At 35.0% G+C, this 27,319-nt stretch overlaps 1 protein-coding gene across 1 annotated transcript in view; it reads left to right on the top strand.

Annotated features, from left to right (window-relative positions):
• ACVR2A (activin A receptor type 2A) overlaps window positions 1-27,319 on the top strand; it is an 88,091-nt gene that overhangs the window by 54,835 nt on the left and 5,937 nt on the right. Inside the window, exons 3-9 of the mRNA XM_081241906.1 lie at window positions 419-528; window positions 726-880; window positions 16,664-16,807; window positions 18,717-18,860; window positions 19,885-20,030; window positions 21,767-21,881; window positions 24,864-25,002. Coding sequence (XP_081098032.1) covers window positions 419-528; window positions 726-880; window positions 16,664-16,807; window positions 18,717-18,860; window positions 19,885-20,030; window positions 21,767-21,881; window positions 24,864-25,002 — 953 coding nt within the window. The remainder of the gene's footprint in view (window positions 1-418; window positions 529-725; window positions 881-16,663; window positions 16,808-18,716; window positions 18,861-19,884; window positions 20,031-21,766; window positions 21,882-24,863; window positions 25,003-27,319) is intronic.

Below are 27,319 nucleotides of genomic sequence, written 5' to 3'. Positions count from 1 at the left end.
CCCACATGCCGCGGAGTGGCTGGGCCCGTGAGCCATGGCCGCTGAGCCTGTGCGTCCAGAGCCTGTGCTCCGCAACGGTAGAGGCCGCAGCAGTGAGAGGCCCGCGTACCGCAAAAAAAAAAAAAAGATGGTTGCCTTAGATTGATCATTAAAAACCAAATTAAAGAAATGGTTTCAAGAAGCCAATGTGATTGTTATAAAATCAGCTGTTGATTTATTTTTCTGATGAGATTTAATAATAGGATTCAAGGAACATTTTTGACTTTTAAGAATTGATTATTGAATATTAATAAAAATCTCAAAGTTGACTATAAATGACTTACTCATTATTTTATCTCTGAGAACTTTAGAAAAACACCTATTGTAGATTCAGAGTAATAATGTTGATTTTAATTATTTCTCCTCTTTTTGTTTATAGGACTGATTGTATAGAAAAAAAAGATAGCCCTGAAGTATATTTTTGTTGCTGTGAGGGCAATATGTGTAATGAAAGGTTTTCTTATTTTCCGGAGATGGAAGTCACACAGCGTAAGTTCACAGGGAAAATGCATATGTCTGTTCAACTAGTAGATTGAAAACAAAGCATATTTGTGTTGATGGAATAATTTACTCCCATCTTCTCCTACTCTTTATTTTTTCTCCTAAAATTTGACACTATAATAAATATTTATTGTGAAATTTTGTCGACCAAATCTGAGTGGTTTTCTTCCTCCTCTTTTCCACAGCTACTTCGAATCCAGTTACACCAAAGCCACCCTATTACAACATCTTGCTCTATTCTTTGGTGCCACTTATGCTAATTGCGGGGATTGTCATTTGTGCATTTTGGGTGTACAGGCATCATAAGATGGCTTATCCTCCTGTGCTTGTTCCAACTCAAGTAAGTTATTGTCTTGTACTTTGTGTTGTTTTAGATTTTACATTTTAAAGAAATATTACTGTGGTGAAACCACAGTAGATTGTTACAAATCATTTTCCTTTGGAGTTAATTTTTGAATATTTATTGTCATGGGAACTATAGCTAATTTTGTAAACTTATTAATTTGCTGTGTCCTAAGTTTAAGGGTTGAAGTGGAGTAGAATAAAGAGTATTCCCATTCCTGTTCTTTGGAGAGTTTTACTGTCATTATAGTACTTTAAAATGTGGGATATACTCTGCTGTCTTTCTTGAGAAGTAATTGATGATAGAGAAGTGATATCGTAGCCCTTTCTTTCCCTTCTGTTTTCTCCTCCACTCCTAAGTTTTTGTGTCTTTTTCAAAACTACTTGCCAAAAAATCCTTTTAACCGTGGTGAGGGACCCAGTAAGGTAACCAAGAATGTGGGATAGAGAAGTTTCACAAAGGCAACAAGAGGATATATCTATAAAATTGTTGTTCTAGGGAAGAGGAGCAACAGTTCTCATCATGTGTTGTTTGTAGTTCCAAGTATATATACTTTTATTTGCAGCATATCAAACGTATACTGAAGTCTGAAAACTTTTTTAATGCCCTTGATTCTCCCTCCCTCGACACCGAATATATCTGAAAATATAGGTGTGGTGGGTAGGTAGTCAGAATAAATTCATGAAGTTTTCCTCACTCTCTATATCATGTGGACAGTTGGAGCTGATTCAGTGCTTTACAAGGACTTTTAATATAAGTAGTTATTATTCTACAGGCAGAGGAAACATGATAACTTTTGGTTTAATTGCTTGAGATGTCTTTAAACTCGAGTTTGTGTTTCTTTTGACTCTTAAGATCAGATTACCTCAGCCTTCTGGATCTCTTGGTTTAACTTTGTTTCTCTAATACCACTAGGATTAATGGTTAAAACTTGGTAGAAGAAAATGGTAAAGTCTTATAATTTAATGACCAAAACAACTTCTTCACTTTAAGCTTTATTTACATAACATATTCCTTTCTCAGTGCTTGAAGCAATCTGTTGGCATTAGATCATTGATCCCTGTAATCTTTGTAGGATGGGTATATGGAGAAATAAGTCCAAAGGTAAAACTCCTCATTTAGTAAATTAGGTAAACACACTATTTTGTACAGCTGAAATATTTTAACTTTTAACATTAGTAGATAACTTGTAGATTTGTTAAAAATCACTTTAAGAAGTACTTTAAAATTTAAAAAATTTTGTGCCTAATAAATGTATGTAGTTTACTCCAAAATGTCCATAGAATACACTTTACTTTCTGTTGGTGGTAACTATTTTTTATTTAATATCTACATTTAACAGAATGAGTATTTACTGTTGGTGACATGCATTGATTTGTGAAGCTGTCTCTTTCAGTAACCTAAGAGCAGTTGCCTTTATTAGGATCACCAGCAGAAATAAATGTGGGAGCTAACTTCCTTCTAAACCTCCAATTTGAATGTAATCATATCAATTCAGAAGTCTGTGATGCTGGTTCAAAAGGAGAGTTATGACAAATGCAAATTAAATTTGGCACATAAAATATATTGATAGGGGGTTTTAGGAAGCTCCATTTTACTTACTTTGATGGTGGGTACAACAAATATTTGTGCAAAGACTATTTTAAATGTATTTGTGCAGATTGTAATGACCTAAATAGTGATGCCACCTTGGGCTTATATAATTCTATTTTCAAAAATGATTATTTCCTGTACATGATTTTTCAAAGTAGTCAGTTTGCTTCATAGAGATCTACTTTTTTTGTTTTGTTTTCTTATATTGTCTCTAATTAGTGATTAAATTGTTGTGAATTTAACACAAAAGAAAAGAAAAGAAAAAAAAAGAGTATTTAAGTGTCTAAATTTGCCCTGGATTTGTGATATGATAGAAACAAACTGGAAACTACATTTAAAAACAAATTTGTTAAATTTCTTAATAGAACTTTAAAAATAATAATATAATCCTATAGATAACATTTATATAAAATATTGGTGAAAAAGTGTGGTTGGACATTTTAAAGGGCTGAATATCATATATTTGAGGCCACTTTATTTAGAAATGCTAATTAATTCAAGGGTTTGGATTTTTAAAAAGGAAAGATGGATTATTATTCATAAATAAGAACTAGGAATGTTCAATGAGTATCCATTTCTGTGGGTTTTAGATATTTGTTGCAATGGTTAATGTTATTGTACACATTTATTTAGTGTTTGTGTTGTTCTCTAGTGAATTTGCATGAATTGTATGAATTACTGAAAAATAAGGAATGAACTTAAAAAGGTTTTGTGAGGGAATGACCTGGAATGGTCAGGCTTTGTTATGAAAAATTTAAGACATGCCTGACTTTATGCTTTCCTTCTGTCATAAACTGTGTTGTGGAAAAGGAGCATTGTCATCAATGTGGAACTTCATATATGTCATCTTTCATTGTTTCAAACGGTATAGAGTCATGCTGTAAGTCTCATTTTTGGTGAGAGGTTTACGCAGACTACTTCTGCAAGATTACTTAGTGGCCATCTTGTTACAAAACGCTCAGTTTTATTTCTGCTTCAAAAAAATGATTGATAATTGTATCAAGCATTAATTGAACATTTACAGTGTACTAGAGTACTGGTAAGTTACATAGATGTATTAATATATATATAAAAAATATACAAAAAATACATAAAAATTTCCCCATGATTTCCAAGTTGTGACCAGTATGTAAGGATCATCTTTGGAATTTGTTAAGAAATACAAATTCCTGGACTACGCCCCTGAAAGTATGGAATGGGGCCTGGGATATTATGATTCTAATAAGTTTTCCAGGCAGTTCTGGTGACCAGCTAGGTGTGGAAAGGACTGATCTGATTTTACCTCACAGGGTTGTTTATGTAGTGTTATAATCCCTATTTTATAGATAAAGAAATTGAGACATAGCAAAGCTCACAAGTATCAGAGCTGGAATCTGAACTAAGACTCTCTGACACTAAAGCTTTGCTCTTACTGCTTATGCTGTTCTGCCTCTCTTTTTTCAGAAAGCAGATGCTTTTGCTGTTTCAGATAATTCAGTAAACATCCCTGCCATTTCAAAATCATTCTATTAGTGAATTTATTTTCCTATTTTGGGATGTTGAGTAGTTTGACTACTAAAGTGAGCAATAACATGATCACATTGTCTCACAGAGGACAGAAAGGGAAATAAACAAGTCATCTGTTTTCCATTAAAATTTTTTTAGCACACATTTTATTTATTTATTTATTTATTTTTTGCGGTACGCGGGCCTCTCACTGTTGTGGCCTCTCCCGTTGTGGAGCACAGGCTCCGGACGCGCAGGCCCAGCGGCCGTGGCTCACGGGCCCAGCCGCTCCACGGCATGTGGGATCATCCCAGACCGGGGTACGAACCCGCGTCCCCTGCATCGGCAGGCAGACTCTCAACCACTGCGCCACCAGGGAAGCCCTAGCACACACTTTAGAATAGGGTTTATGAACATGGATTGGGTTGCAGGTAAAGATTCTTGTGCTTCTGAGTTGACAGTGCCAATGCCCTAGCTATTCAAGGCTTTTTTGAGGAACAGGAGAAGTCGGTAGGGGAAACATACTACACATTTGAAGTCTTAAGGTGTCTTCTGCATTTCACCCCATATTCATGTCCCCATATTCAAAGTTTAATTTCAAGACCAGTTAGGAAAAGATCTTACATTCTTGTTGTGCATTTCTGCAACAATCTTCCTTCTAATTTCTTCACTTTTAGACAATGACATAAAATTTGTCATTCTCTTTTCTTAGGGAGACTTTTTCTTAAAACGTTGGCTAAAGGCTGGTGATAGCTTATTGATGGATCATTCCTACAATAAGAACTATATTTGAAGAGAATTTACAGTGATTCTCAGCAGAACAAGCTAACGTTACATATACTGTGCTCATTCATTGGTCTGATCTCAGTCTTTTATTCTCTTTGTGGGTAAAAGATCAGTCTTACGGGGTATTCTGGAGGACTAAGACATATCTACATACATATCTTAATAAGCTGGTTCTGGCAGTTAAATGGTAGGATTCTTTACTTCTAAGACATCAAGTTCAAAGTTTCTTCTGGTTTTGTTAGTATTTTGAAGAAGTGATACAGGGTATATACATGCTTTAAAATCTGGTCTTTAATTATGGTTCTAATTTATTTTAAAATAAAAAATATTCTAAAATACATCTATCATAGTTAGAGACATAGAAAAAAGTAATTGTGCTTTTTTTTTAAGAAATAAACCATTCTTCTTTCTTTATAACCTGTAACTACTATGTTTCTAACATTTTTTCATGTTATCACTGTCTTCCCCTCATCCTGGGTGAAAGCCTTGGAGACAGCAACTTTTCTTATTCTTAGCCCTGTTATTTATGAACTCCAGTACCTTTTCATCCTTTCTGATCCTGTGGTTTTCAGGACATTATTACGCTGGAGGCTGAGATTATTTTTGTAGTCTCGTAGTTGGTCTTCTTGTTTCCAGTTCTCTCCCTCCATCTATACTATTGCTATACAGTAACATTTTACATGTCTGATTATGTTACTTCCGTGCTTAAAAATATTTGAGGGCTCTTAGTGATCCAACAACAAGAATACAGAGTTTGGAACATGACATGTTGTCTTCCATACTTTGTCTGCCTTTTGATTCTTTTCTTCCATTACACCATAAGCCATCCATCATATGTATCTAGAATGGTATTAGTTACGTGCCATCCTTGAAAGAATTGAGAAAATAGTGCTCACGTCAGTTTCTCTCTTTTGTGGTTCAGATGAAATAACTTAGGTTGAGAAAGGTTCTGGCCATTTGTGAGCATGTTCCATTATCATACTTTATTATAAGCTCCTTAAAGACAAGGTATGTATTGTAATCACTGCTGTATCTCATGCAGTGTTTGTATGTAATAACCATTCTGTAAGTGATGAATTGCTGAATTGTTTCATTTAGTGTTATACTAAGATGGTAATGCAGTATACCCAGGAATTGTTTAATAAACATTTTATGTGCTTTAGGACTTTATTTCTTGGGGGCAAAATAAATTGAAGTATTTCAGGCTTTTTTTTTTTTTCCCTCGGTACACGAGCCTCTCACTGTTGTGGCCTCTCCCATCGCGGAGCACAGGCTCCGGACGCGCAGGCTCAGCGGCCATGGCTCACGGGCCTAGCCGCTCTGCGGCATGTGGGATCTTCCCGGACCGGGGCACGAACCCGTATCCCCTGCATCGGCAGGCGGACTCCCAACCACTGCGCCACCAGGGAAGCCCTATTTCAGGCTTTTATAAGAGAATGCCGTTATTCGACTCGTTCTGTAATCACAGGCGTGAAGCATCCTGTTAATTTGCATTACCTGGGTCATCTTTTCTTTTGCCTATCCTGAAACTGTCTTTCTGTATGTAGGTAGATGCTCTTACAATCTCCAGTAAGTAAATTGAATGCAAACTGGTTTTTCTAGTACCAGTGAGTCACGAATATGAGGGAATTGATGCATTGACTCTATTAAGAAGTCTTATTGTGGTTAATGTGGTTTCAGTGAAACTGTTTGCATTGCTTTCATAACCATATATAAGCTTAAGTTTCCTTCTTATAAAATCTATATTTGTGTTGATAAAAAATACCACTTGATAAGAAAATGCAGTTTAGGGTTAGAAATTACCTACCTTTAACAAGGTATGAAGTTAGTTTCTTGTTAATTTTTGAAGGCTATATAATAGCACTAAAGTATTGCAGCATTAATACTTTTTAAATGACATCAATCTCTTCAGTCCTGACATAACATTTCATGACATTTTGTCTAGATTTTGGTCTGACTAAAGGCTTTCAGATGTTTGGAATATTGAGTTGTGCATACAAAACAATGCTGTTGACCTTAATATTAAAGTAATAATAGGTTGTCGTTTCACGGTATGTCAGATTACTATCCACTGAGAAACCAAGCCATCTGTGACAATGCTTTGTAGTATTTTCCTGTTGAACATGAGTTTATATATGTACCCATTTAAAATTAATAAGATACTAAAGGGGTAGCATAACATTATTCAGCCAAGTCAGTTTAGGAGAGTGTGCTGCTTCCTTATTTGGAGAAGATGCAGGGAGAAGTTTACTGAGTTTTATTGAATATTTAATATGTTAGTATTAAGTTATACTTACAAAATAAATATTACATCTGTAGAAGCACATCTTGAAATAAGTTGATTGCTGAATGGCTGGAGTTTAAGAACACATCTCTCTTTCACTTTCTCTTCCATTTAAAAATTAACTACAAATGCTTGCTTGTTATAGGAAGACAAATTATACAGAAAGAAGTATTTCCAAAAAAAGGAGAGAATCATTTGTTCTTCCTCTTTTTCCTTTATCATTTTCCTGAAATAACCAGTTTTAACAGGTTGATGTGTATCTTTTGACATCTTTCTCTAATCTCATTTGAGTATATATATTTTTCTTTTTTTATAAACTATAAAATTGTTATTCTACAATTGCTTTCTTTTAACAGTATATTGAGGAAAGCTTTTCAGCTTAGTACTTTGAATCTATCTCATTCTGATTATATGATGTGTTTTTAAGTGAAATTTAGTGGAGCTTTAATGTATGCTAATAAAATACCAAAATTTGATGTTTTATTAGCTTAGAGTTTGTGTTAGGTTTCTGCTAAGAGCTAGAACCTACACTTCACAAATAGTTTTTAATTGTATTATTTTAGGATATTTAATGTGGTGGTATAATTCTACTGCCTAACTCTTGAGCACCTTTTTTTCTTTTTTTTCCCATATATGCCTGAGAAATAGTACAGGGCTACTACAAATGTCTCTTTGTGTCATTATTTTTGTATTGATAACCTAAATTACAACTTAAAAAAAATTTTTTTTTTAATTTGTTTTTGGCTGTGTTGGGTCTTTGTTGCTTCACATGGGCTTTCTCTAGCTGCAGTGAGCGGGGCTACTCTTTGTTGCATTGCGCGGGCTTCTCATTGCAGTGGCTTCTCTTGCCTAGAGCATGGGCTCTAGGTGCACGGGCTTCAGTAGTTCAGCACATGGGCTCAGTAGTTGTGGTACACAGGCCTTAGAGCACATAGGCTTCAGTAGTTGTGGTTCGCGGGCTCTAGAGTGCAGGCTCAAGTAGTTGTGGCACACGGGCTTAGTTGCTCTGCGGCATGTGGGATCTTCCTGGACCAGGGATCGAACCCATGTCCCCTGCATTGGCAGGCGGATTCTTAACCACTGTGCCACCAGGGAGGTCCCACAACTTACTTCTATATATACTTCTAAACTAATTGTAGGGAGAAGTATCATAAGTTATCCATAGACATGCAGCTTGACAAAGTATTACTCTAGTTAGGTGTATATAAGTTGTTTCTCTTAGAAATGTACAGACAGGCCCACTTGGAGGTTGGCTGAAATTCTGTGTCCAAAGCAAAAAAGAAGGGGAGAAGGAGCGAAAGGGGGAAAAAAAAAAAAAGCTGTATCAAAAGCTTAAAACAAGTTAAAGCTGCACATTAAAATTAATCAAAGCACCTTATTTCTAAAAATGACATATTAAATTTTAAAATCTTGAAATCAGTTTTTCTTTGGCCTGTGAAGGGCCCCGCCTTGTTTGCCAATTTACAAATGGGACTGATGCGTATAGACCAGAGTGCATAATATCTCCTTCTTCTTGTCTGGCAAGGAGATGGTAGGTAGGAAGAAGTGAGCTTGCTTTTCTCTCTGTTTTTTATTTCCTGAACCTCATCCTCAATCTATTCCATCATTCCTAGCTACTTCATTGCTGTCAAACCTTTTTCTATTAATTTGAGATAATAAAAATGAAGAAGTCCATTTGTTAGTGAAAGCTGCTTGCATCAGATGGGCTGGGGAGGTGTTCACGTTGGTTGGTTTGTTTTATTTTTGCTTAACTATTCACCTGTTGCTTGAGCGCCTACTGTATGCCAGGCGCTGTGCTTGATGTATAATGTTAAGTGGCTCAGGGACTGTCTTTGCTGGCCCTTCTGGAGCCCACAGTTAACATGTAGGTGTACTAAAAATAGGTTAGTTGATTGGTTGTTTGACTTTGCAGCTTGGAGAGGAAGGGTAAAAAGAGTAAAAAGGGAATTGCTTCAAAAATTTTGGGCAAAGATGGAGGAAAGGAGGAGAAATGTTTGATTCCTTTTCTGTAGTGATTGGGAGAAGAGTCACATCTAGGGTGCTGGGCTAATTTTAAGTGCTCAATAAGTTTTAGCTGTGAATTGCCAATGACCTCAAAATTGTACTCCAAAGGAAGAATTTTTGTTGAAACCATTGATTTCAATATTAAAATTGATTTATTGAAATTATTATACTTGAAAATAATTTCAAAATATTGGCATATATATGTGTCAATACTTTGAAATTAATTTCAAATAATAAAAAATTTCATTTTGAGTACTCTGTCAAGCACTATACAAAGCACTTTATACATATTAACTCAGTGTAGTCTTTCAATACCCCATGATGTATATAGGTGAAGTGACTTGGCCTAGAGTCAGTCTGCTGAGTGGCAAAGCCTTGGACATTTATGTCCAAGGATTATTATTATCCACTGAAGTAATTTTAATTGAATAGCTCATTTCAGTAAATTATTAGGTTGGGTCCATAAAAAACTAAAGTAGATACAGGGAGGGATCAGAGTACATAATTTACATTTACAATAGTTTTTATAGTGACTATATATAGCCTTGCAGATAAACATAACCATTTTATCACATCACAATTTATTAATGTATAGCACGGTCCTTTTCCTTTTTTCCACTTGCAGAACACAAATGCTAAATAAAAATAAAATTTCTTCTGTACCCAGTAATAAACCTGATGCTCCTGAGCAGCAGCCAGAAGAATAGGCATGTCTACCCTATCTCTTTCAGACTTGTAACTCCAGTGCTGACTACCCTGAGGAGCTAATCACTTCTTAGGGAACTTATTCAGAATCCTCATTCATCCACCTTGGTCTGCCTTCATGCTTTGCTTTTGGAAGAAGTTAAGATATGAGAAGTAGGAGTTGATGTATCATAGAGGGAATTTTGAAGATCTAATTGGGTAGAATCATGGCTGTGTATTTGATAGTATCAGTATTATTAAATCTGTTAATGTATAATGTCTTGCTTTCCTTAGCTCAGAAGCATTTGTCCTGATACACATACTATATTATTTCTTTACATATTCTATTTCTGTCTGCTTGGCAATAAATAGTCTTTTTTAAAATTTGCAATTGTAAAATGTCTTAGAATGTAAGATAATTATATGATTAAGAGGAGACAAATTCAGAATTTGTCAGTTTTCAAATACTTCGTTGAGCGGGTACTTAATTCTTCTTGATCATCCAAAGAGGTTGTTGAGTGAGTTATTTAAAAAATTATATATAAATATAAATCTTGGAATGGTTTAAATAGTAAGAGAAAATTTATAGTATATTTCACGTATATTTATAGCATGTAAAATCCATATTTCTAGAAAGATTTCTTTGTATTCTAGTTCTGTGTATCTAACTGCGTTCTAAATATTTCCACTTAGATGTCTCCAAGCACTTAACAATACAAGGGTAATGATCTTCTCTCTCAGACCTGGTTCTCAGTAAATGGAACCAGTAACCATTTGGTTGCGCAAGTCAGAAGTCTAGGATGTGTCCCAGTACTGTTTTTTTCCACCTTATCTGCCTCCCTCTAGTACTTATTTCATTTCTCAAGGATCCTCTCCTCAGGAGGTCTTCTCTTATTTACCTTGCCCAGTATAAGTTAGGTTTCTCTTTACAGGTGCTCAAAGTAACTAAATTGCTTTTTATTGCTCTTATTTTATAATTATGCATTCATTAGTATGATTCTTTGATTAGTCTTTCTTCCCCACACTATAGTAAGTGTCATGAGAGCCTGGGTAGCCAGTGCCTGGCACAAACTAGGTGCTCAGTAAAGATTTGTTGAATGAATAGAGAAGTATTATTCATTCCTTTCTGACGTTTGTCAATAGTTAATTTCTTTTCCCCTTAAGGAATAAGCAGCCAGTCTCTTTCTCATCCAGCAACCTAATTACTTGACATTAATGTACTGATTTGGTTTTCACTATTATCTCCAGTCACAGTGCATGATATTCAAGTTTCGTTTTCCAAGTTGTAAATACAGATTATATTGTTTGGTTACTCTTTACCTATTTCTGTATTTCGGTGAATTTTTTTTTTTTTTTGGATTCTGTTTTGCCTCTTATTTTGTAACATAGTTTATGCATTGAGGCCTGTTCTTGGTGTCTTGTTTAGTTTGGATCATTCTATAGCTTATTCTAATACTCATTTATTGAGAGGTATATTGAGCAAAGGTACACATTTTTGGTAAGATGCATGGACAGCACCTACTTGCCCGGTGTTATTACAGTGGCATCTTTGTCTCTGAAAGCACTGGTATGAAAAGAAAAACAGATGTTTAAGCCTTGGAAGCTACAGTCTAGTTACTCATTTGGCATGTATTTCTCTCAAGGGATGAATTTTACTTTGGAGTATTGATAAAATGTTTTGATAGTGGGATTAGCTAAGCCTTTTAGATGAATTATTAAATAATCCTGAATCATTATCACAGGAGAAAATCAAGAAGCATGAAAAACTAGTTAAGCAACTGGTACATATAAACAAGTTGTCAAATCTTTTTCATCAGTGCTATTTATTCTCTGTAGAAATATTGGAAACTGGGAAATATAGTCAAGTGTTTGGAGGAATTCGAAGTCTTTCTTTACACTGGTGACAATATTTCTCTTGACTTTAAATTAGGGCCCTTCCTTACCTGTTGTGGGATGACTAGGAAAATGAAAGTCTTGTTCTTTATCAGTATCTGAGTGTCCTGAGCCTGAAAAATATGCATGGATACTTCTTTCCAGGGCCACCACTGCTTGACCTCTTCACTCTGGATGTAGCTGGGGAAGTAGTTAACAGTAGGCCTGGTCTATCACTGTGTTCTACTCAGTTCTGACCTTACTCTTCTCCCATCTTATTTTCTTTCCCTAGTGTATTATTTATGTTGCACACACTCACATAGGCACCAGAAATGTTTTTTTGTCTCACTGTAAGGATTCTCTTGTCTTCCATGAGAGGGGAATGAAGCAGTTCAGGAAGTTGGAGATTCTAGATTCTTAGGACAACTGTCTGAGAAACTTAACTCTAGCTATATAAAAATTTTTTGTGCTGCTCCTACAGTTTTTGTTAAAGGCAGTACTGCCCTCTGGTGTCCAGAGTCCAATTCCAACGCATAGCTTCTCAGCTAAATTGCTTTTTTTAAAAAAACTCTTATAGTTAGACCTTAGAACTTCTTAGAAAAATAAGTAACAATTATTTAAGACTAGGTTTAGTTTATTTGCTGGCTTGAAGTCCATTGGATCAGGTAACTTGGGGTCATACTAGAGTCATCTATATAATAATACCTCTTATCTGATAGGTAATGTCCAAGATTTAAAAAAGAATATATTACTTTCCTCTGTTTATAAGGAAAGTGTTCTCAGTTCTCATTTTAAAAATATGATACGTTGGATCATTGCCAGCTTTTAAAAAGCTAAATCATTATTCTCCTTCCTTCACTTTTGTAACTGATGTGTCATTTTTCATTTCATTCTGGATATAAATCGTAATTTCTTTTGCCTGTGTTTTTTCTTCACAAGCACGCCTTTCATATAATGATAGAGGTAAGATGCATTGATGTTTGTTTTATGGTTGTGGCACTTTTTGTGGATGCATACTAAACATTTTGTTCTTAGATTTTTTTGTTGTTGTTGCTTTATTGTGCATCCTCTATAGTTTATAAATTTATGTTGTAGTTTTTTTTCCACTTCTAGTATTAAAAACATGATTGGCTTGTCATAGTAATAGTTTTGGGTTTTAAAGAATTGTTACCAGTGTTTATACTTATCTAAGGTGAAATGTAGAAACAACTGTTTTAGTTGACTAGAAGTTAACACCTAATGGCTAGATTTTTAGCCTTACAAACCTTGTATTGCTTAATTTGTATAGTATGTCATTACCTTAAATGTCAGCATGTGCTCATTTTTAACAGATGCTGACTTTCTGGTCGAATCCATTATCTTTTAATGCGAAATCTATATTTTCAGGTAGTTTCTTTCATCTTTGGCATCTTTAGCAAATGGACTGGCTAGAGAAGTATAACTTGATCTTTTGCTGTCTGAAAGTTTAAGGCTTTATTTAGATTAGAATTCACCTTTCATATGGAGAACTCAGAATAAGTAAAATGATCACAGACTGCTTTACAGCTCTTCACCTCTAATCTTTTATCCACTGTTGGTTATAGTAATGATACTGGGTAGTGGTGCTGGGGTGGGGGGCACTTTTTCCAGCTATTGTCATTTGTCGCTTCTCAACATGTCTTCTGATGCCATAATTTTCACATACAAATGGGTGAAGAAGAGATGTAATCAGAGCCATGTTATAATGAATATCTTTTTAACTGTGCAAAATAGCATGGGTACTGCAAGAGAACTGGAACTTAGGGAAAGTTTTCAGGAACTCTGTAGTCCTTATAGTTACCCCTCCAAAAGTGGTTTTTCTCTGTAGCAGGGCAAAGCCATGTTTTACGGATAATATCAGAATGTTGTTGTCATTATGAAGTTTAAGTCTGAATTTGTCTCCCCAGGTTCTCATATATTTTAAGGGTATAAATCTTTATTCCTAGAATCAAGTATGAGGTTTTTTTGGGTAAATTAGTATAATGCTGCTAATAAACAGAAAATAATTTCTAATATTCTTAGATTATAGGATAAGTAAAAGCTAGATATGAGGGAAGTGGTTAAAATTTCCTTTAAATGTAAGCTCTTAAATGTAAGAACGGAAAAGTATGAATTAGAAGAATAGTCCAATAATATTTTATTAGAAAAGCAAAAAGATATATTGACTGGTAGTATAGATTTTATAGAGTTATAATCTGTTACAGAGTTCTCATTTTTGAACCTAACCTTTCTAAGAATTGTAGAATTATCATTTCTAAAAGTTTTGACATTTTGTAGGAGTGTGCCTTTGTAGATCTTCTTCTCACCCTTTGAAAATTGGCCTGTGTTCTCCTAAATTTAAGCTTTTTACTTATAAGTAATTTTGACAAAGCATATTTTCAGGCTGTTAATATATAATGCTGACTATAATGGTAATTTCATTAGGAGAGTGATCTAAGATTTCTTACTGAAATAACGGTAGCTTACAAACTTTGTAAACAGAGTCTTGGAAACTTACGGGAACTTGTAAGTTTATCTATCCATTTGGAAAACATTCAGTGATTTTTTTTTTTTATTCTAAACATAGGCATTGGAAATTTTTGCTTCCTAAAATTAAGATTAATATTATATTAAAGTCTTATTTTGGGTATTCTTTTTTTTTTTAACATCTTTATTGGAGTATAATTGCTTTACAGTGGTGTGTTAGTTTCTGCTTTATAACGACATGAATCAGCTACAGTAGCCAGGACATGGAAGCAACCTAAGTGTCCATCGACAGATGAATGGATAAAGAAGATGTGGCACATATATACAATGAATATAAACGAAATTGTTATTTGTAGTGAGGTGGATGGACCTAGAGTCTGTCATACAGAGTAAAGTCTTATTTTGAACTGCCGACATATTCTTAATTTGAGATGTGGATTAAGTCATCTAAATCCTATTTTATAGACTGAATCATACCCATATGGTTGGTACTCTTTAGAATAGAGAATGGATAATGTGTATGTTATCTAGAGAGACATTATCAGGCAATTTATTAAAAATTTTAGTGTTTACATATAGTGCTCTATTACTCTTTACCTGGTTATTTTCCCTCTTCAGCTTTCAACCCTTATCTGCATACTTTAATTTTTGTCATCCCTGCTTTGAAAAGTCAACTTTTCTAACTTATCTCTAAAGGAGGGGGAATCATTAACTTTAACCTTACAGTTATTTAAAGTTTTTCAAAGTGAACTTTGTTTATTTAGCATAATTATTCTTTTATGCAGTTATCCAATAATTCTTGAACTTAGAGCACTGAGTGGTTTTCTTTGCCTCTAGAAGAGTCATTTCAACTTGTTCCCTCCTGTCTCCACATTCACATAAGTCATATACTTCTATCAGTGGGGTCTCTTATTGCAGATATATATGATCAGTCAAGGAATGAGGGAGGGAGAGGGAGGGTTCAGTTCTGGTAAAACTTCTCCAGAGCGTCTTGTGTCCCCTCCCACTGAGAATCATAATTTGAGAGGCCATACTTCTGTAAGATGTACATCTGACTTTCTTAACTTGTCATTCTGTTAAACTAAAATAATCTTTAGCTCTACTAACCTTTCATGTTTTGAATGTGTGAAGGAAAAGCAACTTTTGCAGACATTTAAAAAATAAATATCTGATGTTAAAATGGGTCACAGGAAGTCTTCTGGTTTATCATACTGTTTTAAAATAGGAATTCTCAAACCATTTTAGAAAGATTGTCTACTTTAGAAGAAGAAATTACATTATTTTTTCTCTTTAATACTTGGCAATGTTTCTATTGCTGAGGGTCTTTCTAATATAGATGCCAACTTTTAAAAAATCTTGAGTGGCATCCAGGGGCTGAATAATGCCTAAAGGGAGCACTAACTGTCCTGAGGCATTAGAAGAGGAGGTTTTGTTTGTTTGTTTTAAGGAAGGAGAGTAAAGGCAGAGAGACATGCATTGATAAAGGGGTGACATACAATCTCCAAGTGTCTTAGGTGCCACCCAATATCATAAAGTCTGTTGCTGTTGCCACAGAAATTTTAGTTCTTCCTAACAATGCTCATTACACAGGCCTTCAAACATGTTACTACTTTCCTCTGGAAGCTTTCCAAAAGGCTTTCTACCTCTTGCTTTAGTTGCAGATATTTAACTAATACAATGTTTTCAGCGAAGGGTAGCCACTCTACTTTGTATAGGAGGATTCCCTGGTGATGCTGTACTCCTATTTATATATTATAGTTGCTCCATTTAAAAAATTAACTATAGCAGTATACTTCTCTTTCATTTACCATACCTTATCATCTAATACGATGACCACTTATTTTGTGAATTATTTGTACTTTCTTTGCCCATGAGTCCCAGAATACTAATATTATTCTCAGATCAATTCTGGGAAGTAATTATAAGCAAAGGGATAAATTGTTACTGGGTGGAAAAGTTAGAATGAATGGAGCAGTTTGGTTATAGCAACACTAACTTACATATTCCTTTTATGTGCTTTGTATTTGAAATACCTATTTGTAATGTGTTTGAGAATAGCTGTGGGTATTTCTGATATTAATGAAGAAAGATTTAAACACTCACTGGAGAAAGTAATGGATTTTGAGGAGTGGTTTCTTTGAGACATAGCCATAATTTGCTGTATCTGGCACTTTTCAAATCCTTATCCTATAAGGAATAATCAACTGGATGAAATTAAAATACCGTTAGTAATATCCTGAAGGTCACAGAAAAATCTTAGGAGAATTAGTGAGACTGGATCAAAAAGATTTTACATATTTTCTCCTGATATATATATATATATATATATATGTATATATATATGTATGTATATAGCAGTAGGAATGTTATTATGAAAACTCTTAATTCAAGTTTCCTGCATTTTGATCACTATAGATAATTAGTAATGCTTGAGAATTCAGTTTTGGCAAGATTGAAGTTAATGTCATTTGTATGTGTCTACCGTTTCTGTCAATCGATTCCTCAGTATACTCACGTTTCTCTGATATTTAGAAGCGAGATGTGTCATGTGCTGCTCTTTAGATAATATTATTATTATTTATCTGTAGGACCCGGGACCACCCCCTCCTTCTCCATTACTAGGTTTGAAACCACTGCAGTTACTAGAAGTGAAAGCAAGGGGAAGATTTGGTTGTGTGTGGAAAGCCCAGTTACTCAATGAATATGTGGCTGTGAAAATATTTCCAATACAGGTATGTTTATTGCAGTTTTCTAGTCTGTATATATTTTTTAAAAGATGCAACTGGCTAGGTCATTGTAACTCAGAAACAGTCTGAAAACACAAGCCGTATGTTTCATGGTGGTTCTTTGTGATACCGGGGAAAGTGGTTAGCCCTTTTATGTCTGCCTTCTCATCTGAGAAATTAATGGTACAACAGTCATGTTTGTTTAGAGTGGTGGAATTACAATACATAAGCATATAGGAGATTTTTTGCCAGTAAAAATTCTACAGAAATGCAAAGTGAAGATGAGGATTCTAATTAAAAAATATAATTCATTATCTGAGTGGTTAACTTTTAATGTCCCATTGACATTATCAGAAAAAGCGAACAGAATAGTGAAAGAGTAGTGTGCTTTGTTTTAGAATCGCTGTTTGGAGATATATTACCAGACTGATTCATTTTTGTTCTACTTTGAGTATTGGTGTAATCATTTCAGATTTTGTTTGGTGAATTTTCAGAGGCATTGAGTCAAGACTCCAAATAATTGGTTTACTGTTGACTTGTTTTTCTATTAAGGGGGGCCAACCTTATAAAACCCTGGTCTCATGCACCTCTGAGATATTCTTTAGTTTTGCTGCATTGGTGGTATAGATCTATGATGATTCCTTTGTTCCTGTTTTCTGCTTATACACACCTGTGGCTAATGCCGTGCATGGTATTGCGATCCTGGCTGGGTTTTTTGATGGAGGTTTCACCCCTGCACCTGTATAGTAGATCTTCCTTATACCAAAATTATTCAATTTCTTTGTCTTAATATACCTAGATTTTTGCCCTCTTACCTTCTTGAAAATCTGTTTCTTAGAGTCTGTGAAGAAGTTTATTACCTTTTTTTTTTGGTAGCAACGCAGATACTGTTAACTGTAGTTTAGTTCTCAAAAGAAAAGTCTTTTGGGCCAAGATTCACAAAGAAGATCAGGGTTCTTATTTCATGTGAGGAAGCTTAAAAATTAGAGAAGTGTATTTGGATGCTATTAACGTAAGAGTAACAACAACAACAGTAGCTAACCTTTTACTGAATGGTTCTATTGTGTCAGATAGAGGTACTTTACATATGTGAGTACTCATTAATATGTATTATTACCCATACATATAATATAACACACAATATATGTATAATACAACAACCCTATGAGGCACACACTACAGTCCTTGTTTTGCTGATCAGGAAGCTGAATGATTATGTAACATGCCAAAGGTTCTTAGATAGCTTGGATCCAGAGGGTTCCTAACCGTTATGCTATGGTGCCTCCCACTTTCGTTATTCTCCCATTGTGAAGAGAAACTAATCCTTTATAAGTAGACATGTAAGAGGCATGGATCACTTGTAGGCACAAGTGAATCTGTGGTGTTACAAATTATTGGATTGCATATTTATACCCCATTGCTCTCTTATTGACTGCAGGGTATTCTAAACATTTTGTTAAGAAGGTTTGACATGCTGTTAGTGTTTGAAAAAAATTTGTTTTCTATTTAGATGAAGTCATTCTCCCTGAATTTCATCTCTCAGAGAGATTATTCTTAATAGTAACACAGGTACCTTCACACCATGATAAAATTACGCTGTAGTACTAACTTGTATGTGGAATGTGTTGCCATTGTTAGGATTCAGAAGTGCAGTATTTCTGATCAACTTCTATGTTTACAAATTACAAACACAAAAAAGTATGTTTGAAGGAATGGGGCAGGGCAGGCACTTGGTATGTAACTGTTACCTGTTGTCGAAGTTTTCTTTTGTTAAAAAACAGGACAAAACAAAACCAAAGAATCTCTTAATACTTAGCCTTTAAAAAAAATTGCCTTAGAACTTACTTGAGTAATCTCTTAGATATGGTTTATTTGCCTGTGTTCTTTGCATTCTTACTATTCTTTTTAACTCTAGGACAAACAGTCATGGCAGAATGAATATGAAGTCTATAGTTTGCCTGGAATGAAGCATGAGAACATATTACAGTTCATTGGTGCAGAAAAACGAGGTACCAGCGTTGATGTGGATCTTTGGCTAATCACAGCATTTCATGAAAAGGTAAAACTACTTTCCATTTTAACTCAGTGAAGTCAGGGTTGGCTTACTTCCTAATGTTGGCTACAAAGCCTTCACTTATTTTTCTGGGAACAGTGTGTTATTATATTTGGTTAATATTTATAAATAAAAACCTGTTTTAAAAATGATTTATTTAATAGAAGAACAAAGATGACAACTTTTTCACCTAACCCTCTACTTATATAATACCAGTCTTTTGTCCCTGATTTCTTGTGCTGCAATTACCTCTCTTACAAATAATTATCTTAGTATAGCCAATGCTTAGGAATTTTCATTTACCATTTACTGTCCACTTTTATTACATGAGACATTTTTTCAGCTTGAATTTTGTTTCTTAAAATTCTTTAATCGATGTCACTTAGTGACAAAACTAGGGTCAGGAAATTTATCTGATCTTTGATCAGTCACTGATTTGTAGGGTAATTACCACCAAAACACACTTGCTATTTTTCCTCAATTTTTCTGCTTTCAGAGTTAGTATGAAAGTATACATTAATAAAGTAGGAAATTGTGATCTTCTTGGCAATCAGTTTCATCACTGTCAGAAAAAAATGGCTATTTTAATTCCCTTAATTCTTGACTAAAAGGTTGGCAGTAATCTCTAGAGGAAGATTCTTTAGGTTAGTTGTTGTTCATATGTTTTAATTTTTGGTTCTCCTAGTCCTATTTATAATATCTCTATAGTCAGTATATTTTAACTTTTAAAATATTTTCTAGAACTTTAGATTTTCAATAATCTTTTTTTTTCTTTTTTTGGTAAATTTTGCCTTCTCAATGGGAAATTGACCGACTGCTTGTAGCAAACCTTTAAAGATTAGTGGTATTCCTTTCAAATGTTTATTAATGTGAAGCTTGAACCATTCCAGAAAGATTGCGTTTTGGATATTATTCACTGAAAGGAAAACTTTGTTGCCTTCCATGACCTCTTAAAAGTAAAAAGGAAAGTCTCCATATACATACGGCTTTTGTCAAGAACATAAGTTGTTTTTTTTCCCCCTTTCTTTAGGGTTCACTATCAGACTTTCTTAAGGCTAATGTGGTCTCTTGGAATGAATTGTGTCATATTGCAGAAACCATGGCTAGAGGATTGGCATATTTACATGAGGATATACCTGGCCTAAAAGATGGCCACAAACCCGCCATATCTCACAGGTAGAGCTAAATTTATATTATTTTACCCAGTAATTCAGTATTTATTATTTAAACTTTCAGTCCCCTAGGCAAAATTTATTTTTCCCCTAGTTACCTAATCATGCTATAGGAGGCATTGATTTTCACTTGTTTCTCAAATTAGCTTTGAGATTGGCCAGGAAGTATTTTGGATAATGTATATATTAACATCATTATCAAAGGTTAATTATTGACTTATGTTTCAATTTGTCTCATTTCCAAAAACATAGTTAAGAATGAAAATGTATTTTCTTTGTCTCAAAGGAGAAATTTGTTTTACCTCAAAACATGATTTACTTCAAAGATGATTATAAATAGGTATAAGGGGATGTAATTAAGGAGAGATTTTGAGTATCTTTTTTGCTTGTGTTTTGAAAGACTATGTGATCATTACCTAAGTTGAGGTGGAAAGAGGTATTATTTGAATAATTGGGTTTACTAAATTTTCCTTTTCAGTGAAGAAATAGTACTTGGACCCAACAATTGTCATATCTTAAAAGGGAAACCGTTAGTTCCCTTAAACATGGGATTCAGTTTGCCATTGTGTATTTAACTTCCTTGAACATGGGGTCAATCTGTCATCTTATATTCAGTTTAAAGATGGATGTTTTAAATTACCTGATTCATTTAACAAATACTTAGTTGAGTGCTATCAGGTGGTGTCTTAGGTTGCTGGGAGGCATTACTTTTATTCCAATTCTAATGTAGATTCTGATTTTGGAAACCTTAAATGACTTCTACCTCAGAAATAGCTTCCCTTCTCACCTTCCTACATACAGTCTAACCGCCTCTTCCTGGATTTTTGCTCGCCTCACCTAGTCCTATAGGGAACTAATCCTTTGGAACCCCCAAAGGTTATTATAAGAAGGGTCTCTAAAAATCCTTTGAGTCTAAAACTGATTTTTGTAGCATTTGTGGTTGTCTATCTGTGCGTCCTCTGTCTTACACTTTGTGTCTGCACACATAAATTTACCATTGCTCATGGTACCGGTGTGTTTACTGGGGTAAACAAGCTTACTGAGCTTACTGGGGTATAGTAAGCCCTAGGATGAGCTAGTTGAGGCTAATGTGTAGAGGAAGACATCTGATTGCCTTAAAATGGTTACTCTTTTTGGAACACTGGGATCCAGCTGGAGCAGTGTATGTTTATGGTGAAAAATTTCTCTTATACATTTGTAGAGATGCTTTTGTACAGCCAAGTTGGTGAATATAATAAGAACCATTAAAATAAGGGACCGTTTTAAAATGTAGGCCTGTGCCAATAGGCAAAAAGCTCCAATTAAGCTATTACTGAAAATTCTTTCATTTTGGTTTTTAAATTTCAGTGTCAATGAGAGTTTCTAACTATAAACTCTGAAATATGCTTATTATCTTAAAAAGCAACAATTTTATGATCGGTAGTTAGGAGTGACATAGATAACATGTAGGCTGGACAGTGGACAGTATTTTTGGAATGGCAGCTCTTTATAAAACTGCTTTATGGAGAGAATTCCTTCTTATTTTCCATGTAATGGATACGACTAGGTCACTGTACTCTTGTGCTTCAAGCTATCTGGAGACTTTAAACTTTTTTTCCCTCTCCCCTTTTCTGTATTTCATACTTTGAAATAACTATTTTTTTTAAAGCATACATAGTCTCTCTTCCTACTTACAGTCAAAAAATTTAAAAGATAACTCGTTTAAACTGAATTTGAATACTTTATCTTTCTATTTGCAAGGGACATCAAAAGTAAAAATGTGCTGTTGAAAAACAATCTGACAGCTTGCATTGCTGACTTTGGGTTGGCGTTAAAGTTTGAGGCTGGCAAGTCTGCAGGTGATACCCATGGACAGGTAAGGATGATAACTGTAAACTGTAAGAAAAAATAATCTTGTCCCATATTTTCTTAGATGGCATCTGGGATCAGTTGGTCTAAAATTATTGTGCTGGTTCTTAAATTGGTATCTAATATAAAAATGACTCTCGGGCTTCCCTGGTGGCGCAGTGGTTGAGAGTCCGCCTGCCGATGCAGGGGACACGGGTTCGTGCCCCGGTCCGGGAAGATCCCACATGCCACGGAGCGGCTGGGCCCGTGAGCCTTGGCCGCTGAACCTGCACGTCCGGAGCCTGTGCTCCGCAACAGGAGAGGCCTCAACAGTGAGAGGCCCCCGTACCGCAAAAAACAAAAACAAAAAAATGACTCTCTTAAGAGTAATATGTTAAATTTGCTGAGGAAGATATTTTCATATGGTGATGAAGGACTGTTAGGACCTCAGGTGGTTTAGATCAAGCAATTCATAAAATGATTTAGATGTCATAGGATTCTATTTTTAAAGCTAATCAAAGAAGAATCCAACACATTTTAATAAGCCTCATTCTTTTAGGGAGTTCTTAACATTAACTCACTAGTTTTAACTTGTTAATTCTTTCACTATCTTAAGAGGAATGGAAGAATAATCAGTCACTATTCATGTTATAATGTAGTAAGATCTAGTGCCTGTTTTTCCAGACAGCAATGATAGTTTCTTGCTTCTTGGTCTCTATTGCTTCTTTAACTCTTTAATCAACTTTATAGCTTTTCTCTGAATTCTCTCCAGAGTTCAGAGCACTTGTAAGGCCCTGAGCAAGGAGTTTAACTCTACTAACCAAGGTCTGCACAGAGACTTCAGCAATGGGAGCCTTTAAGCCAAAGAGGAAAAGAACATTATCCATACGTTTTATTCTCAGAAACTGAGGCTCTAGGAAAGGTGTTTTCAAACCAGTTTGACCTGAAAGGTGATATTTCCTTAGAAAGCCAAATGATTTTGCACAATCATTGCTTCATCTTTCAAATCAGGCAAATTATTTGATCATCTGATTCTCAGCTTTCTTTTTGCCCAGTGTGTCCTACTGACCTCCAAGAACATAGCACAACAAATTTTAGCAACATTGACTAATGATTTAAGAATTTAGTCAGCAGTCATAGTTCTAGAAAAGTTGACAACATATGTATTTGGGAAGGAAGGCAGTTTTGTGGAGAATGTAACCAAGATGGGAGATTGTGCAGGAAGCCTAGGACCAGGCTTCTGAGCTGATTGTCTGATTACCTTAAGACTAAATTTTGCAAAGAGTTTAATCCTTTGGTACTTTATAAACCTCCCCCCTTTTTAAGAAAAGAATTTGGGGATTCATTCATATCTTTTTTTTTTCAAGTTTTTTTTAATAGATTTTTATTGGAGTATAATTGCTTCACAGTACTGTGTTAGTGTCTGTTGTACACCAAAGTGCATCAGCCATGTGCATACATATGTCCCCATATCCCCTCCCTCTTGAGCCTCCCCCCCACCCTCCCTGTCCCACCCCTCTAGGTCATGGCAAAGCACCGAACTAATCTCCCTTCATTCATATCTTTTAATGCCCTCATGATTGGCTTACATGATGGTAAAAATAACTAATAATACATAATAATTACATATATATATAATAATGAATAATACATTACTGATGCCTTGACTTTAGATTTCATGGACCAGAAAGTTTCAAAATGCTTGTTATTGCATATTTTATATATTGCAAAGAACGCTGGAAAAAAAGTAACATTTTTCTCTAATATCATCAATTTATAAAAGAGAGGACATTTTATACTAGAAAGGAAGATGTCATCATTACATAAGAAAAGAAGTACTTTGGAAGGCATACATTTATCTTTAGGAGAAAAGTAGATTTTTGGAAAAGCTTGCTTAACAGTACAATTATAAAATAGTTATTTAAAGTAGCAAAAGAGGCAAAGCTACCTTTTTACCCTTTCTTTAAAGTGTTCTCCTTATTAAATGAATTAAAAACTTCAGGTTTTTGAACTTCAGGGTCTTAGTGATCTATCCTTATTTTTTCTTAAACATCTCTTTATATGTATATTTGTAGATAATTGCCCAACTTCTAGTCTATAGATCATAGTCACTTAGCAATGGAGCTTTTGGAAATACCAGTATGTGGGCCGCTCCCTAGACCTATTAAACTCAAGTGGATTAATCTAACCACCTATCTCACAGAAATTATTTAAGTGTTCATATATGAATCTTGTCAAGCACCAACCAAAGTTAGCTGTGCTAGCTTAGTAACCATAGTTACATTACTAAGAAATACCAGATTGTTAGGGACAGATATCAATAAAGAATTTAAGACAGAATTCATGAAGAAACAAATACATAGATTTTGTGGAAACAGAACTTTAAAAAGTTTATCCATCCTTTACTTGGCTAATTCATTTTATGTTTTGTATTGTTTATTAGGTTTTTTTTCGTACAGAGAAAGAGAAACCCTCAAAAGGAGTATTTTTAAAAAAAAAGATACATTTCAAACAATGTACAGTTGAAAAGTATACAGCCTTTTTTCTCTGTTCCATCCTCTCTCCACAAATAACCATTGTTCAGTTTCTTGTGATTACTTCCAGAAGGGGGAAAAAGTCGAAGCCTAGACCAGCATAATGTCTGTTGATATATCTATTAAGTGTATCCAGAAGGGATCTTTATATATACTGTTTTGTTCTTTGCTGTTTTCATCTTACAGTATTTTTAGAAATCTTTCCATATTTGTCCTTATAGATTTACCTCATGTTTTTTTTAAGAGCTGCATAGTACTCTTACTTACTTATTTAAGCAGTCCCTACTGATGGTTGCATCCACTGTTTCCAGGGTCTTGGCTGTTGTATTACTTGAAATGGAATAAAATTCTGGTAGTCATAATTTAGTTATCTTACCTGATATTAGAGCACACTTGGTTTTGATTCTCTTTACAAAATCCTAAAATGTTAGTTCACAAAGTTAGTAAGTGCTGCTTGCTTTCAACATCTTTTTCAGGTTGGTACCCGAAGGTATATGGCTCCAGAGGTATTAGAGGGTGCTATAAACTTCCAAAGGGATGCATTTTTGAGGATAGATATGTACGCCATGGGATTAGTCCTGTGGGAACTGGCTTCTCGCTGTACTGCTGCAGATGGTAAGGGAACATATATTTTTTTAAAAGACATATACATATATATGTATACCTGTACCTACTACACATGTATGAAAAGGGTTGATTACTCTCAAAGGTAATATTTTAAAGTACAATTTTTTTTTAAATAGACTCCAAGAGGTGGTAGCATGAAGAAAATTCAGGAGGCAGGGGATGGGGAGGGCAGGAGAGGAAAGGTACTGATATGTATTGATCCATTACCATTGCCAGTTTTTGCTGGGCACTTTACATACCTTTAGCTTATTTCCTAAAACAACTTTGGAGGTAATTATCACCTCAGTTGTGAGGAATTTGATGCTCAAATTATAAGTAGAAATTAAATAGCTTGTCTGTTTTAGCTGCAGAGTGGTAAGTGGTGAAATCAAGATTTGAAACTGTGATCCAGATTCAGGGAGAGGGCTGCTACTTTGGTAAGATCACAAGGGTCCTGAGACACCTAAGAGTTAAATTAAAGTCAACTCTTGGGTGAGAGGAGGTGCATACAGAGACGGGATTTTGCCTCCCAGGATACTCAGGCTGTCTGTTCAGCCCTCCCGTGATGGATTGAATTACCATTCTATCCTCCATGACCCAGAACCGAGCGTGTGTTATAGCACAGTTAGATTCTGCCTCCTTCAAGCTTTGTAAGTCTGATCTGATGCAGACATTATTGTGAACGTAAGTTACATTCCCTAGCACATCACCTTGGTTCTAAGGGATTCCTAGTCCTTGTCCTTGAAGTCCTTTTCAAGTCCTAAAAATATTTACATTGATTGATTCATTATAAACCTGCATATTATATTCCTAGTGTGACAGAATTATAGCGTTGTAGGTATTCTGTCTTTAGTGCTCCTCAGAAGGTCTCTACTCTCTCCAATTACACTACGCTTTTTTGGATATGAGAATATAAGGCAAATTTCCTATTAAACTCCCAAACCAAGTAAATTAGTTTGATCTTTTAAAATTTTAATTTATAAAAGGTATAACCATCTTAACCTATGTTTTTATAAGAATATTTTGAGTACTGTAATAGTTTCTCAGTGTAGGACAGACTACCTCTGGTATATGAAACTTGATTTGGGATACTCTGCTTTTAAAGGGAATTTAGTGGAAAGTGCTCAGGAATGGACAGCCATTCATTCTTCCAAAATTGGCGTGGGAATGGATCCAGAACCTAAGAAAGGTTGAAGCAATTTGGATATAATTTTAGCTTAGAAGTCTATAGGAAGAAGAGTAAGCTGTTCAGTGTGTTTTGGCTCAAAGTGGAAGAAAAAATGCATTTATTGCATGCATTCATGGAGGCACAAGTAGGTTAGATGGCAGATGTTACAGGAAAATAGATTTCTTAAGAATTTCATTAATAGGAACTCTCCAAAGCAAGCCAATTGGATGTAGTGTTATAGGGGATACACAAGTAATACACAGTTTAGTTAAGGTGATAAAATGTATCCTGGACAATTAACTCCAGAGTAAGGTAAGTATGAATTAGGTAAATGTTTTTGGATGAATGTTAATACCTGAGAAAGGTTAAGGGAGTGTTACGGGAGTTTAGAGGTGTAAGGACTTGCTTTGTTGGTGGGGAGGAGAGGTTATCAGGGAAGTTTTTATGGAAAAAGAATAAGATAGATGCTTACATTTCTTAAATGCCTTGCACGTGCTATGAGATACTCAATTGCAGAGTCAGGCATTTCTGATTCAAGTCAGAAATTGAAGCAGAGGGGACAGTATGAACACTGCTAACGTAAGTGCTTTTCCATTTTTTTGATGGCTAATTATTGATGGTTCAGTTCAGTGATTCTCAAACTTTAATGTATGTGCAAACCAAACTCCTGGGAATCTTGTTAAAATTCAGATTTTGACTCGGTAGGTCTGAGGTGGGGCCTGATATTTACATTTCTTACAAAAGCTACCCCATCAGTGCCAGTGCTGCTGACCTGTGGACCACACTTTGAGTAGCAAGGGTTAAATAGACACCTTAGAATGTCAGTACTCTAAGTGATTGGAAATGCTTCAGCAGAGACTGACTATCCAGCCATCAAGGATTCTTATATTTAGACAGGGTTAAGATGGCCTCCTTCTTGATCAGCTGTTTGTAATTTATATTCTATGCAGGAGTATTTGGTGTGTTTTGAGAACTTGTACAAGGTTTATGTCTACATACAGACACATCTGGTCACTGAAATTGCTCATTAGACCAATTTCTGTCAACCGGAGACAGTTTAGTGATTGAAAGCACAGACTTTAGAGTCTTTGAGGTGGATTCAAGTTCCAACTTAACAGCTGTATGCCCTTGTGCAGATTATGGAACTTTTTTTTGAGC

This window comes from Mesoplodon bidens (genome assembly GCF_964165515.1).
Source record: "Mesoplodon bidens genome assembly, chromosome: 8".
NCBI classification, from domain to species: Eukaryota; Metazoa; Chordata; class Mammalia; order Artiodactyla; family Ziphiidae; genus Mesoplodon; species Mesoplodon bidens.
The sequence above is the reverse complement of the archived record's forward strand: the minus strand, read 5'-3'. Positions and strand labels throughout refer to the sequence as shown.